We start from the raw sequence: 14251 nt of genomic DNA, 5'->3' as shown, positions 1-14251 counted from the left end.
GAAGTACATCCCTGCTGCAGATAAGAGCAACTTGGCTGAAGCAGTCACCAGAGTACATAAGAAAAGTGAGATTTGTTTAGTTTCTAACAGGAATAAATTGATAAACCAGACACGTGCAGCACCTGGTGGAATCAGAGACGCACACGAGTTGACAATTACACCTCCAGCTCTTTCCTTCTCCTTGGCTAATGACTCCTTTTCACGTGTCCAGAACAGCTTTCAGACAGAGACTACCACAATTTTCAACAATGACATCAACCGTGTCGCACTGAGAAAATTGAGCAGATAAGAGACACTGGAAAAGTGTTTCTTAAACCTGGTGATGAGCACGGTCCAACTGAAAGAACAGCCTTTCTGAGGGCAGCCACGTGATTATGGATGCATCAACACCAGGCCTTGGAGCCTGGACAATCCATGCCCTGATTTTTTAAGTGCCAAGGCACCAACAGGCAAGGTGTTCCAAGCAGACACCCAAACCACAGCTGTCCAACATGTGTTACTCAAGGCTTGTGGTTTAACCTCCTCAGAAGGCAGATATGCAGGTTAACTTTAAATATGCTGCACTCTTCCCTAATTCTCTCATGTAAGTATAGAGTTCAGTGATGCAGGTGTTCACAAGGTCAGCTTCCTGCTCCATTTTATTCAGTTGGTGTTGCTCTCAAAAAATGTTCTACCACTCCAGAAACACCTTCAGCTGGTGAGCAAGCACTGTGGCTTTTTTTGCCTTTTTGAGTTGGTAGAGTAAGACACAGTAACAACACATGGCTGAGGAGCATGACAGAATCTAGATATGCAATTTTTTAACCTGCTCTGTTATTTACGCTCTTCTCTTCCAAGAAAAACAACCTTCACTACAGGGAGGGACAGAACTCCTCAGTTTTCAGTGTACAGCTCTTGATACAGAGGCCAGGCCCTTAGACAGCTGGTGACAAAGGCCGTGCTGTGGTCAGTCCCTCGCAACCAACCTGCTTGGGTAGCTCAGGTCCCTGGGAAAGTTTGGAAAACCAGAGTAGGAATTAAACAACAGTGCCCCAAGGTATTTGTAGTTTCACTTCCCAAAGTCTTCACACTCTTTATTAATCAGAGCAGTGATCACCCAGCTGGACAGGGCTGAGATTCTGGCCACCTTTCTTTAGTACTCCACCCTCACTCAGCAATAAGCAGAGAGAACTGGGCTGTTTCACAGGGCAAGCCCAGTGTATAAAAAGGATATCCCAAACCAAATTATCTCAGGATGAATGGAGCACCAAAACCAAAACAAAAACAAAAAACCAAAACCATTGAGCAAACATACACTCCTGTGAAAATTTTACTTTGACATTGATATGCTGCTGTGGTATACTTCAAACAACAGTGAGCTCAGCACTTGCAGTTATTTCAGATCTGTATCTGCTTTTTCACTCTTCGAAAGCTAAGGTGAAGGCAATGTTTTAGACACATTAAAAAAAAAAGGCAGACAGAAAAAATTGTAGCATTTCCCAATAAACTTTCTCCAACTTAATCCTGAGGAAGCAGGAAGAGACTCTTGAGTGTCTTTTCAAGCAGTTTTTTTCTTTTTTAGAGACATTTAATATTGCATATGCCACAGCCAGACCAAACAGGTTCTTGGACCTCAGGTAAGTGTTACCTTATCAGAAACGGTACTAAAATGTCTTCATGCTGTGCTGGAAACAAAATGTAGGGACACAAAGAGGTTCTCTCAGGTTTGTAAATGCCCTACAAGTATGTGTTGGGGAGAGGGAGCAGGGGAGTCTACCTAGCAGCACTGCATTACACCAAGAGCGGGTTGTGTCACTACAGCTCTGTCCCGACACACCCATATTTTACAGCACACAATGTACTGTACAATCCACAATGCCAAGAAACTCAACATATCTAATCTGGCAGAAAAACAAAGTAATATCAGGTTAATCCAATTCTTAAATTGCACAACTTTGAAAAGCCAATAGGAAAACAAATCTTTCCCCTCATTTGTGCTCCCCCATCCCTCCTCCCAGCACACATACCCTGCCACGACCCACTTTTCCTCTTTGATCCCTCAACATTTTTAGCCCACTCTCACTCTCCCCTGTTCCCCTCTGACTCCTGACCTCGCTGCAGCCCAGACCCCGGTGGCAAGGTGAAAAATTTCCCAGATTAGAGCAAGCCAGCTCCGTGTGCAGGGCGGGATGAGCGGTGGGATGCGCGCACAAGGTCACTTGAACGCCCGCCTGCATGTGACGCTGCAATAACTGTGGTAAGAGCCACAAATCTGAAGTTAGATCACTGCAAGGTAGCTTCAAACCAGGCAGCAGAGCTAGGGTGACTCTGCTGCAAAAGAAGAAAAGGATACAGCAAGGATGCATAAAAGTTGAGGAAATTTTTCAGTAAAATAACTGTGCTTGGCTTTGGAGAGGACCAAGAACCTGAGAAGCTGAGGAGTTCCAAGGAAGAAGAATGGTGGAAAAAGTTTGACTACCCTCCCTCCAACACACACTAAACCAATTAAATTTGGTTTCTTGCAGATTCTTTTCTCAAAGTGAATTGGCATCTCATGGTGTCTAAAAGGGTGTCAGCTTTTCTAGAAGCATTTCACACAGATCAGGCATTTTAAAGGTCTAACGTACATTTTCTGATGTAGAAAATGCACATTTGCATTACTCTTCCTGCTCAGCAACACATTCCCATCCTATATCCACTCATACATCCACTCATTTATTTTCAGAAAATTTTAGAACTGTAATTAATTCTTCAAAATCACAACTTTCTTGCTACATTTGGTTAAAATCAGCCCATATAATCAAAAACCAGCAAGCAGGAACAGGCAAGAGGCCATACACCTGGCATGACCAGATTTGGTTTGTTTTCATAGAAAAACTGGAACAAAAAAATACCCCGATGCTCATCTCTCACAGCAAGCAAGAGCTGCAGGAGTTACATGCCCAGAAGGGCCAGTGCCCCACCGAGGGGCTGCAGCTGCAGGGGCTGCAGATGCCACCAACATCCGAATTTCCACTATGCAGTACAAAGAGAGGCAGCGGTTGAGGGCTGATTGCTGCAGGGCCCTTCAAATTCAGTTTAACCCTCTCTGTTCTGATGAGGAACAGAATTTGGGTTTGAGTGCTTAGTTCCTACTTACTAAGCAGTACTAAGCCAAGAACACAGCTGGTTTTTTTAAGCAGACATCTTGCTGGAATAAGACTCATTTTGAAATGTTGCAATGGTGAGTTTGTAAAAATGACTGAATTGTTTTAAGTCATCTCCTCTGCTTCAGCGCAAGCCTTGAGCCTGTGCTTTATGTTCTGCAGCCTTGTGCAATGTGCTCTTCTACAAGAAGGTTTAGTGCTGTTATTTCAATAATCTTGCTGTCCTAAAAATACTGATCGCTCCATTAAATGCATTTCTGCAGTATTTTGTGCTTTGAAGTTTCACATTATTGTTCCTTCATTTCTTTCCAAATGCAATTTACAGTTTCCTTCCTCTCCACATTTAATTTCTGTTGGTGTGCTTTCACCTGTCCCATGATTGATGAGTGACCAGGTCACCTCAAAGACACCAATGTCCACACAGACATTAAGTAAGCAGGGAGGCCTTGCAAGTGTTTTAAATAAAACTTAAGATCCAATCACTGCCCCACAAATTAATTGATCTTGCTGTGGACAGAGAACCCTGTTCATTCATTTGTTTATTAAATTCAGGAGAACCAACCAGTTCTGTAATGAATTACTTAATCTTTGACCTATTGTCCATAGCCATGTTCCAGAACAAAGAATTTACAGCAAGCTGAGCTCCCTGAGGCTAATTGGAAAAGAATGCTTTTTTTTTTAAACCATTCTCCATCTTCAACAAATCTTTGCCAAACTCTGTATTTTTGCCTCTCTGCTTATACACCTACATATTTAAGGATAACATTTGGTGTCAGGTGAGTTATTGCTCCAGTTCACTGTAGCTTCAGCTCGTAGGAAACACAACTGGTTCCTGCTTTGTGTAGTAATCTACATTTGTGTTCCAGCTAACAAGAAGCTGAGTTTTCTAGAACCCTAATGCAATTTGGAGTTTTTTATTTTCTCCTACAACAGCCATATACCAAAACAAAGAGCTCCAAGATGCTCAGTGCCTGTTTTCATTAAATTGCAAGTAATATGAACAAGAGAATAATGCCAGTGGGATGAAGAGCTAGAGCTGTTTCTCAAAGTTGAGCAGAGAACCCTGAAGCAAGAGCTTGCCACATCAGACGAGCAAAGCAGTGGTGTTGGAGGGTGCACAACAAAAATCTGGGCCAAATTTAGCCCTGGCATAACTTAGTTGAGAGAATGGGACAGGAGAAGCAGAACTGTATCACAGCTTTAAGCGTGTCAGAAATGTGAGAGGCTGAACAATATTTTGCATTTGTTTAAAACTTGATGGATAGCACCTCAGTCATGCAAAGCTGAAGTGCTGTGAAGAGCACCAGAATAAAAGAAAAAAAAAAAAAGAAAAGAAAAGAAATGTTGGGACAGATGCTGCCTTACCCACCTGTGTTAGCTCTCCACACTGCAGCTCTCAAGCTCTCAGGACAAAATTCAGCTTTTTGATAGAGAGCTTCTTTATCAATATTTGTTTGTTTAAAAAAAAAATGAGTATACAAGCTACAAAAAACGTGTTTGTCATACATTCATTTTGACACAGTTGTGGATTTTACACTCATTTTCAACACCAAGTGATTATGTATAACTTAGTCCATTAAGTGGAATAGATTCGAGGTTTAAGTAAATGTTTTTTTTAAGGTAGAAGAGATCAACCCACAGCTTTTCTTGAAATAACTTCGCTGAAATATTTTTTTCTGATCGCCAGTCTTCAGTGAAATTCAGACAAAATATTGAAAATATATTTTGTTATGAAAGGAAGACTTTACTAAAGAAAAAAAAAAAGGAAACCTATGCTCACGTTTTGTGTGATATAAACTAAACAGCTCCACAGTGTACTGCCAGGCAACCAAACTTCTGATTTCATAACGCACTAAAGTCCTAATGGTGACCTGATGGTGACTAAGTCCTTTCATCCTGTAAAAACCTCCACTGGCCACTCAGAGCTGCTACCCCCCTTAAAAAAAAAATTCCAGAAAGATGAATGACAAGAGAGTGAATGGTGACATTTTGCTGCTCCACCTGGGAGGTGACGGAGAGCAGTCAACAAACTGCCTACCTGCTGAGCAATACAGAAATCAGGGAGACCACATGAGGAGCAAAGTACTTATTGCTGAGATTAATTGGCAGAATCTGGCCACTGCAGCTTCCACAATTGCCAATTTGCTCTCATAAAAATATGTAGAGATTGAACAATTTAATGTAGCTTCATCTAATCAGATAATATCAGTGTCTTTGTATACATCTCCTGATGAGGTCTTCTCTCTTCACTATAATGTATTGTTTCATGAAAGACTTCAGGGTGTACTCGCTCCTTAAATCAAATCACTGCACTGAGAACCATTCAATCACTCTGCAATGCACTTTGAGATGGGAAGCAAAGCTCTGAAAAATACATTGTACTTTTCTAAGTAACTGTAACAAGCTTGACACTCAAGACATCCTTGAAATATCTTTAAGGGGACAAAAAAAATCCCAACCAAATCCTAGGTGTTCCCTGTATGTGCCCTCTTCCTAAGTCTGGATAGCCCTTCCTTGCACAAGGAGCTCTCCCTGTATGGAATGCACTATGAGACCTGGAGAGTCGGGCCAGGGATATTTAAAAATACAGCCTAACACCCAAGATTATTGCATGCTGTTTACTGTTTGAACTCTGAACTAACTTCAAGTTCTTTCACGCAGTCAAGCAATTATTTAACCAATAATCAACATTTAACTGTGAATATTAAAATTAGCTCTCTTGAAGGAGACACAGTGTTCTTGCTTCCAGCCTTAACAAGCCTGTGCGTTCAGCACTTTTTTCCCCCCGTTATCATGTGACAGGCTATTTTTAATATTTGCCTGAATATATTTTGCATCTCCCTTTGATCCAGAAAGCAGTTTTGCGAGGCTTGCCCGCAGAGTGCACTTCCTTGGCAGCGGCAGTGCAGGGCGCAGCTTTTCCGTCTCAGTGCAATTTGGGCCCTTGCTGGCAGTGGCAGGAGCGGAGCTGGGCTGAGCTTGGCTGCACAGGGCAGGGACACGTGCCTGGAGCACATGGTCCTGCAGGCACCCGGAGCCTCACGTGAGGCTCAATGTGAAGAGCAGCTCCTGGTACCAGCCTTGGGATGGCGGAGCTGGTCATTCCCATCGTCACGTGGGAGACCAAAGGTCAGGAAATTCCCAGCTCCCTCCTGGGTGCTGCAGGTAGAGAGCCCTTGGCCTCTGAGAGAGAAGGGGCTCGTGCAACACCCAGGGACTGCTTGTAAACAATGATTAAAGCTTAGGAGAGGATTCCACACACAAGCTGGCAGCCGGGAATGCTGCCCTTCACTCTGCCAAGCTGTGCTGGAGGAGGAGGAGGAGGAGGTCAAGTTAAGAAATGCAGGGGAAGGAAGGCTGCAATACAGGGAGTGCTGCACACACACCCTTTGGGGGCTGCCCCGGCACCAAGCCATCCCGGGACGAGGCTGCATGGAACAAGAACAAGCCTCTCCCAGCTGGCTGCCATGCCCATCACAAACAAGAGCTCAAAAAAAACACTGAAACCCACCCAATGGTAGCTGGTGTCAGTCACTGCAGCTCAGTGCCTGTGTAAGAAGCCAGAGGTAATGGATACTGCACTCTAGATGGAATATCTGGACTAATCAAATAAACCACAGCATTTCATAAAAATCTTTGCGTTCTTTGGGCGGGGTGGGAGGTGTAAGTGTGCTTCACATGGAAATAATTCTCAGTTTTTTGATTAATGTGCCTCTAATTTTACTTTTTTTAGGGAAGACTTGCAGATATTGCACACAGGTATATTTCTGCAGTGGATTACAAAGCTTGTTTTTCTTTTTTCTTCTTTCCTTAAATAAACTTTGGCAAGTAGTCTAAGGCACCCAGCCATGCAGGCAACACAGACAGAAAACCACCACCAGAGAACACAAAGAAGGAGGGAGTTCTCTCAGAGCCCCCAACAGCCCTGTCCTCCTTTGAAGCAAGGCAGAAACAACACCTGGTTATCACTGTGCCAGAAGCATCCCTGTGACACAGCTCCACATCCAAGGCTTTGGTGGCAAACGGAAAATTCCGATCTAAAACCACAAAATCCCAAAAACCTTCTAGTTTGGATTCTCCATCAGGTCTAGCTGATGATTCTCTAATTCACACCTTTCAAACCCTTTACAGTACCCTGCCCAAATCACCTCCATCAGGGATACACAGGGAAAAGAGCCACGTAAAAAGCAACAACCAACTAGTTACCTACAAAGCATGTACCCTCCCTTTACATACAAACAGCTAAAAATTACTCCAGATTTCCTTAAGGACTCTGCATTTAAATGGAGATTGACATTCCACCAAAAGATTACATGAGGTGTGCAATAGACGAAGAACCACAAAAGTGTGTTTGCAGTAATGGGTTACTTTAAAAGCTTCAAAAAAATCTGAAAACCTTTTTCTGAGGAGACCACAGATTTCAACCAACCTACCGGCATCCAATACAAAGACAAAACAGAAGTTTTAAATGCATCTACACATGACAATGAATGTTGTCTGCAATGCTAAAATAAATCAAAATACTATTTTTTATTAACAAAATCAGCACTGTGAAAGATAAATACATGGTTTCACTCTTGCAAGTCATTACCCTGTGTCCCTCATCAAAACAAAACCAGAAATTCCTGTAACTACATTCCCTGAACAGAAATATATGAGAAGTAGGTGCTTGCTTTGTTCTTTGCAGATGATAAACTGGTGAGCCTGAACATCTTTTCATTGACCAGACAATCTGAGCTGGAAATACAGAATTAAGTTATATTCATACAGATCCTTTTTGTTGCCATTATGTTTTTAGCAGGGGGAAGGAAAATCAGTGAGGATTTTGGTAATGTCACGTTCACAGTCAGGGACAGCACAGCTTTGCTGAGCCTGATGACACTCAGGGAACGCCAGTGCAGATCTCCTGATCTCTTCCAGACATGGCACAAAACACGTTTGGGCAACACCACTCACTCCCACGGACAGATAAGGCTTGTGCTGGAACACATGCACAAAATTAAATCTCATGCTGCTCTCCCACGGACCATCCCCGGGGCTGAGGGGTGTGGGGCACCACATCCCTAAGTCACAGAGTCACAGCTGGGGCTCCATGTGCAGGGGGAATGTCCCCCACCCCGGACAGGGCACAGCCAGGCTGGGAGTTGTGACCACCTGCACGTGAGCCCTGGTGCCAAACTTGCACAGCCATTTAAAGACGAACAGGAGCAGCACAGGACTGGACCCTTCCTCCAGCCCCATGCGCTCAAACAGGCTCCCATTGCAAGGCAAAATTCAGAAAACACACCAATGAAATATTTTTAGAATTACTATCACCTAAAACATTCAGTTTTCCTGAAAGTAGTAAGATCACATTAATTTGTATTGAAATTGTAGACTTCCTACTACTTGTTCTTTGCTTTATTACAGTAACACAAATCACAATACTATGCATACTGGAATGATAGCTCACACCAATTAAAAAACCTTTCTTTATGTGACAATAAAAAAATCTATTTTAAATGTCTTAAGATATATTAACCAACAGGCTCCACTACAATGATTTTAACATTTACTTCCCTTTTTCAAAGCAGCACATTTGCCTTGGCACTTCTATGACAACTCTTAAATGCTCATTTTTACTTTTACTAAATTTTAGAAAAAATATATACTGTTATATTCTCAAACTTGCTCAAACGCTAAACTGTGAGATGGTCTTCTCTTCAGTACTGACTGTCAAAGAAATATTTTCACATGACAGCATGTAAAAATTTCAACAACCTGATGATAAACCAGACTACTGTTAATTAAGTCACAGTTCCTATCTGTAATGGGGGACAAGAATATATTATTTAAGAAGTGAAATGAGCACCCTTTAAAAAAAAAAACCAAAAAACACATTAAACAAAAAAATTCTATTCTTGCTAAGGCAAGATGGTGTTGGGAAAAATACCTGCAAATTTAGATGTTTTATCCTACCTCAAGAGACATAACATCCTTTTCAACAGTAAAAAAGCGCACAGTGAGATAAGTTTGTAACCCTGAGCTGCAAAGGGCTCAGGAAAAACTGAAAAAAAAAATCGATGAGTTGAAAAGTCACACAGACAGCTGATTACAAATAAATTCTGACAGGTGATCATTAAAAGCCTGGCTCACTACCAGGCTCCTCTGAAAAAAAAGAGACTGCGGACAGATTATCTGCTTTTAATTTTATGTGTGCACAGGTGACAGAAAACGGTGTAGCACATATGCACTATTTTTAAAGCTGGCTCAGAAAAAGCAAGGGGTCATGTTCTGCTCTTGCCTACTCCAAATATATTTTAACTTTGGACACCCTTATAAGTTATCAGTTAACCATGAAAAGCCTTGAAACTGAAACACAAAGCAAAGTCAAATCCACACAAAGTAAAATTAAGTAAATGAAATCCATGACTAAACACACACTTCTGATGGGGGGGCCAAGGAGTCTGTTGGTGGGTTTGGGGAGCTTTGGGGGATGTTTTATTTCTTTTTAACGAGACAGGAATGTTGCAGACTTGTAAGACATTTCTATTTCATCCTGCTCCACAACTTTTGCCCCTCTATTTATTTATTTTGCCTCCTTATCAGATGATTCTGACAATGACTTCACACGCTGAGCATGGCAAATGATCAAGCAGAAGGGAGAGGAGTGGTTTCCTGCTGCCAAGAGCACACTTTGCTCTAGCACACCTCATGTGAGCAGAGGAGCACAATAAATAAGTCACTCTCTGTATTTTTTTTTTTTTAAGGAAAAAGGCAAAGCTCCACGTTTCCCAAACTTCAATGTTGACGCTTTTCCACTGCCCATGATCTCAGCCATGCTGGTGTCAAGCCAGAGCAGTTACTCTGGATTCGGACTGGTGTCTCTAAAGGGATGATCTCAAGTGCTAATAAACTAATAGAAGACTTCCATAGACATCAGACGGGCTGGAATTGCGCATTACAACCAGGCCTTTGACTCCATGGTGTTTTCCTAAGCTTAAGGTGACTGCAGATGCAAGTTATAAACTCAGGTCAGAGTTACACTCAGTTTATGCCAATTTAAACATGATTATAATGTCGTTCCAAAACTCAGATCCCGTGGCAAATTTTAGCTCAGTAGAGAGTAAGATTATGGCCAAAATTTCAAGTAAGAAGCATTAACCTTTAACTCCAGAGTAACTGCCCACTCTGTGTTCTCACATCAAATATTGGCTGAAGGAATACTCTCTTTCACAGTCCTTTTCCCTTCTCATTTAACACTGTGGCATCTATGCCATTCTGTCTGTGGTCTTTTTACTTGCTAACAGCTAAGATTACTAACTAAGATAGCCAAGTTTCCTTGGAATTCCCAGAGCTTTCCTTAGATAATTTAAACCAAAATCCTGGTGGAGCAGGTTAGCAATAACTGGAGCTACTGTTTTTATTTGCTGGAGTGTGAGTGACAGCAATCCTCTGGGCTCTAAGCTGCCTGTCAGCTGCACAGGGAGAAGCAGTGATTTACAGTGGAGAGGAGGGGCTCACGCCAAATTCCAGAGGGAAGTTCTAAGGGCTGATTTACCTGGTCTGACTGGGCTCTGCATGCAGTTCTGCGACACCATGCCTGGATGGACTGAAGTAGAAGCCCTGCTGCTGAGGTCCATGACAGAAGGTGATGCTGAGGTAGCTTGCTGGAGACCTGACTGGTGTGGGCTAGGCTCATGCTGGTTTGGGCTGGGTGGAATGCCATTTTCTGAGAGGAATTCTTCCAGGTCCATGTATTCCAACTGGAAAGTGTCTCCATCGTATGGCAGTGTCTTGTCCCATAATGTTGGACCCAAGAAAGCTGACTGAGGGACTGTGGTACTGGTGCTGTCATCATCTAACTTCTTCTCTTTGTCTTTTTCTTTACCGAATGCTTAAACAAAAACACATAACAAACACGTAAGAGCTCAGTAATTAAAACACTAGCTACTACTATTTCCATTATTTCTGCTGTACTCTCAGGTGTAAGAAAGGAATATTCCCTTCAAAAAAGTAACTCCTTTGACTCACTCTACTTGGAAGAGAATTGAGGGGTCATGTCACTGAGCACCTTTGCTGGATCCAACCACATTTTTGAGATTGCCCTCTGTTTTGAGTTAACAATTCCACTCCATGCACAGCTTTGAATGTCAGCTTCAATAAGTAATCAATAGACTTAAAAGTGAATATTCAAGTATTCCAGCAAACTGAAAGCTATTCAAATATTCTGTTGAAAAGGAACAGTCTTAGTCTAAAATCCCTGGGATCTGTTAACCTGTCATTCTTCTAAATTAAGGTCCCAATCCTGCTAGACCTTGCACAAGCAAAGTAGTCCTCAAATTCCACACTTCTAAACGTTACTAACACACAGTTAGTAACTGACAGCATACGGCTTTGATGTGCACAAGAAGCAACAAAATATTCAAATGCAGACGCAAAGAAAAAGTTAAACTGAGGCTTCCTCATTTCTACAGCCTCCAGTGATTTCAGTGCACGTTTTATAAGGGAAACGCCTGATTTCTCTGCAAGATCTGCAAGAATCTGAACTCATAAAGCTTCCTGTCAGCTACCAAGCCTTTGCAGCATTTTATTTTTAACCTCATACAACAGCCCCGGTGAAATCCTGCGAGTCGCTTGGCAGTGGAACTCGGAAAAACGAGGAGACAGGAACTGCCCGACCTTCCCTTGGTTTCTGCTTTTCGTGTGCGCTGGATCCGTTCGCCATACCCGGTGCGCGTATTCCCGGGCTCCCGCCGCTTCCCGGGGAAACCGCAACTTTCTCCCATTGAACCGGGGGACGCGGTTTGTTGTGGGGCTGGGATGGGGATGAGGATCCCGGCCCCCTTTACCCGGGGCACGAAGCGCCCTTGGCGTCCATTCCCCAGGACCGGCGATGGGAACACCGAGCGCGTCCCGTTACATCGGGCCGGGGCGGCCGCCGCTCCCCGCAGAGCGCGCCGAGCGAGCCGTCCCGGGGCTCCATCGCCGGGGGAGAACCCGGGGGAGTGGGAGGGGGGGCGGCGGAGGTAAGGGAAAAGGGAAAGCGATGCCGCGGACCCCAAGTGACGGCGGGACCGGGGCACGCTGCGAGGGGTCCCGGGGAAGCCTCACCGTCTTCGTGAGCGAGCGGCAGCTTGAGCGGGTTTTCCAGCAGGGACTTCAGCACGCCGTAGGTGGGCGGCAGGAACGGGGGGTTCAGCGGGAGCGGCCGCGACATGGTCGGTGGGGGCTGCCAGCGGCGGCAGGGAGGGGGCCCGGGGGGGCAGCTGCGCGGCGAGCGGTTCCTTCTCCCTTGCTGTGGCCGCTGTCGCGGCGCGGGTGAGCCGGGCGCGGGGCCGGGCCAAGCGCCGGTGGCGAGGGGCGCTGGGGCCGCGGGACAGGGCGCGGACCGGGCGCGGGTCGGGCCCCTCCGCCGCGCAGCTGCTCCGCCGCCGCCGCTCCCGCCGCCCGCTCTGCGCCGCTCTGCGCCCGCCCGCCCCGCGCCCACGTGCAGCCGCCGCCGCCGCTGACGTCACGCCCGGTAACGGCCCCGCCATTGGCGCGAGGGCCACACCCCTCCCCGGGAGCGGCCACGCCCCCCCGTGCGCCCCGCCCCGGCACGCGCGCGGCCGGTACTGGGGGGGAACCCCGGGACACCCCCCCGAGCCCCCCCGCGGGGCCGGAGCGTCTCCCCGGTAACCGGGAGGAATGTGTTAAGGAGATGTTAATGAGCCTGAACGTTTGACCCCGCTCGGGGCGTTCGAGCGTGGCGGTTCCCCCGGGGCAGCGGGACCCGGCGCTGCCGCGGTGTGAGGGGTCCCGGCTGCGGGGGTCCCACCCGTGTCTAAGGGAACAGGCTGTAGGGTACGCGAGCGTTTCCCACGGAGCTCCCGCTGCCTCTCTGCCGGGTGTTACCCCACGGTGACAGCGCTGTCACCACCACGAGTGGGGTTCGTTCTCACCATCTCACAGAATCCTTCGGGCTGGAAAGGACCTGTGGAGATCACCCAGTCCAACTCCCCTGCCCAGGCAGGGTCACCCGGAGCAGGTGGCACAGGAACGTGTCCAGGTGGGTTTGGAACGTCTCCAGAGAGGGAGACTCCACAGCCTCCCTGGGCAGCTGTTCCAGGGCTCTGCCACCCTCCACGGAAACAAGTTTTTCTTCACATTGAGGTGGAACTTCTTGTGTTTTAGTTTATGGCCATTTTAATTTGTGCTGTCACTTGGGCACCACCAAAAAGAGTCTGGACCCATCCTCCTGGAACCCGCCTTGGAGATATTTATATGCATTGATGAGATCCCCTCTCAGTCTTCCCCAGACCAAACAGGCCCAGCTCTCTTCAGACTCTCCTCGTAAGAGATACTCCAGAGCCCAAATCATCTTTGTGGTCTCTGCTGGACCCTCTCCAGCAGCTCCTTGTCTCTCTTGTCCTGAGCAGCCCAGAATGGGACACAGCACTCCAGACGTGCCTCATCAGGGTTGAGTAGAGGGTTAGGGTCACTCTCTTCCCAATGCAGGCCAGGATCCCACTGCCCTGCTGGCTCCCAGGGCACACTGCCAGCTCATGGTCAACTTGTCATCCACTAAGACTCCCAGGCCCCGTTTTTGCTTCGATGAGACTTTCCTCCCCACTCACTGAGATCCTTGTTCAAGCACAGTTGACTTTCCACCTGCTCAGGCCTTCAGCCCATGCAGGCTGTGCAAGAAATGCATTCTTCCAGGAGTAACTTCACCCTTCAGGTGTCTGTGGGCACCTGTACCTCCTTTGTTCTCATCTGGGTTTTCTTTTGGATCGCATTTTACAGAGCTTTACCATCTGTGTTTATTTGTGACTCTTTCTTCAAAAGTCAGCTTTTAACCATCAACAGATATAAATAATCATAAATATTTACTCGACGCAAATAAAGATAAATTATGTGCATAAACTGCCCAATATTTAGAATTAAAAGCTGCCTGAGGAACAGTCATGTTCTCCCTTTATGTATCTACTGTATCTATTACGTGTGTGACCAGGAACAGGACCAGGAACAGCTGGAGCTGTGTCAGGGGAGGGTTAGGTTGGATGTCAGGAAAAGGTTCTTCCCCAGAGGGTGGTGGGGCACTGAACAGGCTGCCCAGGGAATGGGCACGGCCCCGAGGCTGTCAGAGCTCCAGGAACGTTTGG

At 45.8% G+C, this 14251-nt stretch overlaps 1 protein-coding gene across 1 annotated transcript in view; it reads right to left on the bottom strand.

Moving 5' to 3' along the window:
• Positions 1-12532, bottom strand: part of HLF (HLF transcription factor, PAR bZIP family member) — a 36415-nt gene extending 23883 nt beyond the window's left edge. The window contains exons 1-2 of the mRNA XM_082294171.1: positions 12219-12532; positions 10666-11001 (exon numbers count right to left, since the gene is read on the bottom strand). Of these exons, the coding sequence (XP_082150297.1) occupies positions 10666-11001; positions 12219-12324 (442 nt within the window). The 5' untranslated portion in view covers positions 12325-12532. The remainder of the gene's footprint in view (positions 1-10665; positions 11002-12218) is intronic.
• Positions 12533-14251: the final 1719 nt, after the last annotated feature.

The sequence above is a fragment of the Coloeus monedula genome (assembly GCF_965178545.1).
Source record: "Coloeus monedula genome assembly, chromosome: 19".
Classification (NCBI taxonomy): Eukaryota; Metazoa; Chordata; class Aves; order Passeriformes; family Corvidae; genus Coloeus; species Coloeus monedula.
The sequence above is the reverse complement of the archived record's forward strand: the minus strand, read 5'-3'. Positions and strand labels throughout refer to the sequence as shown.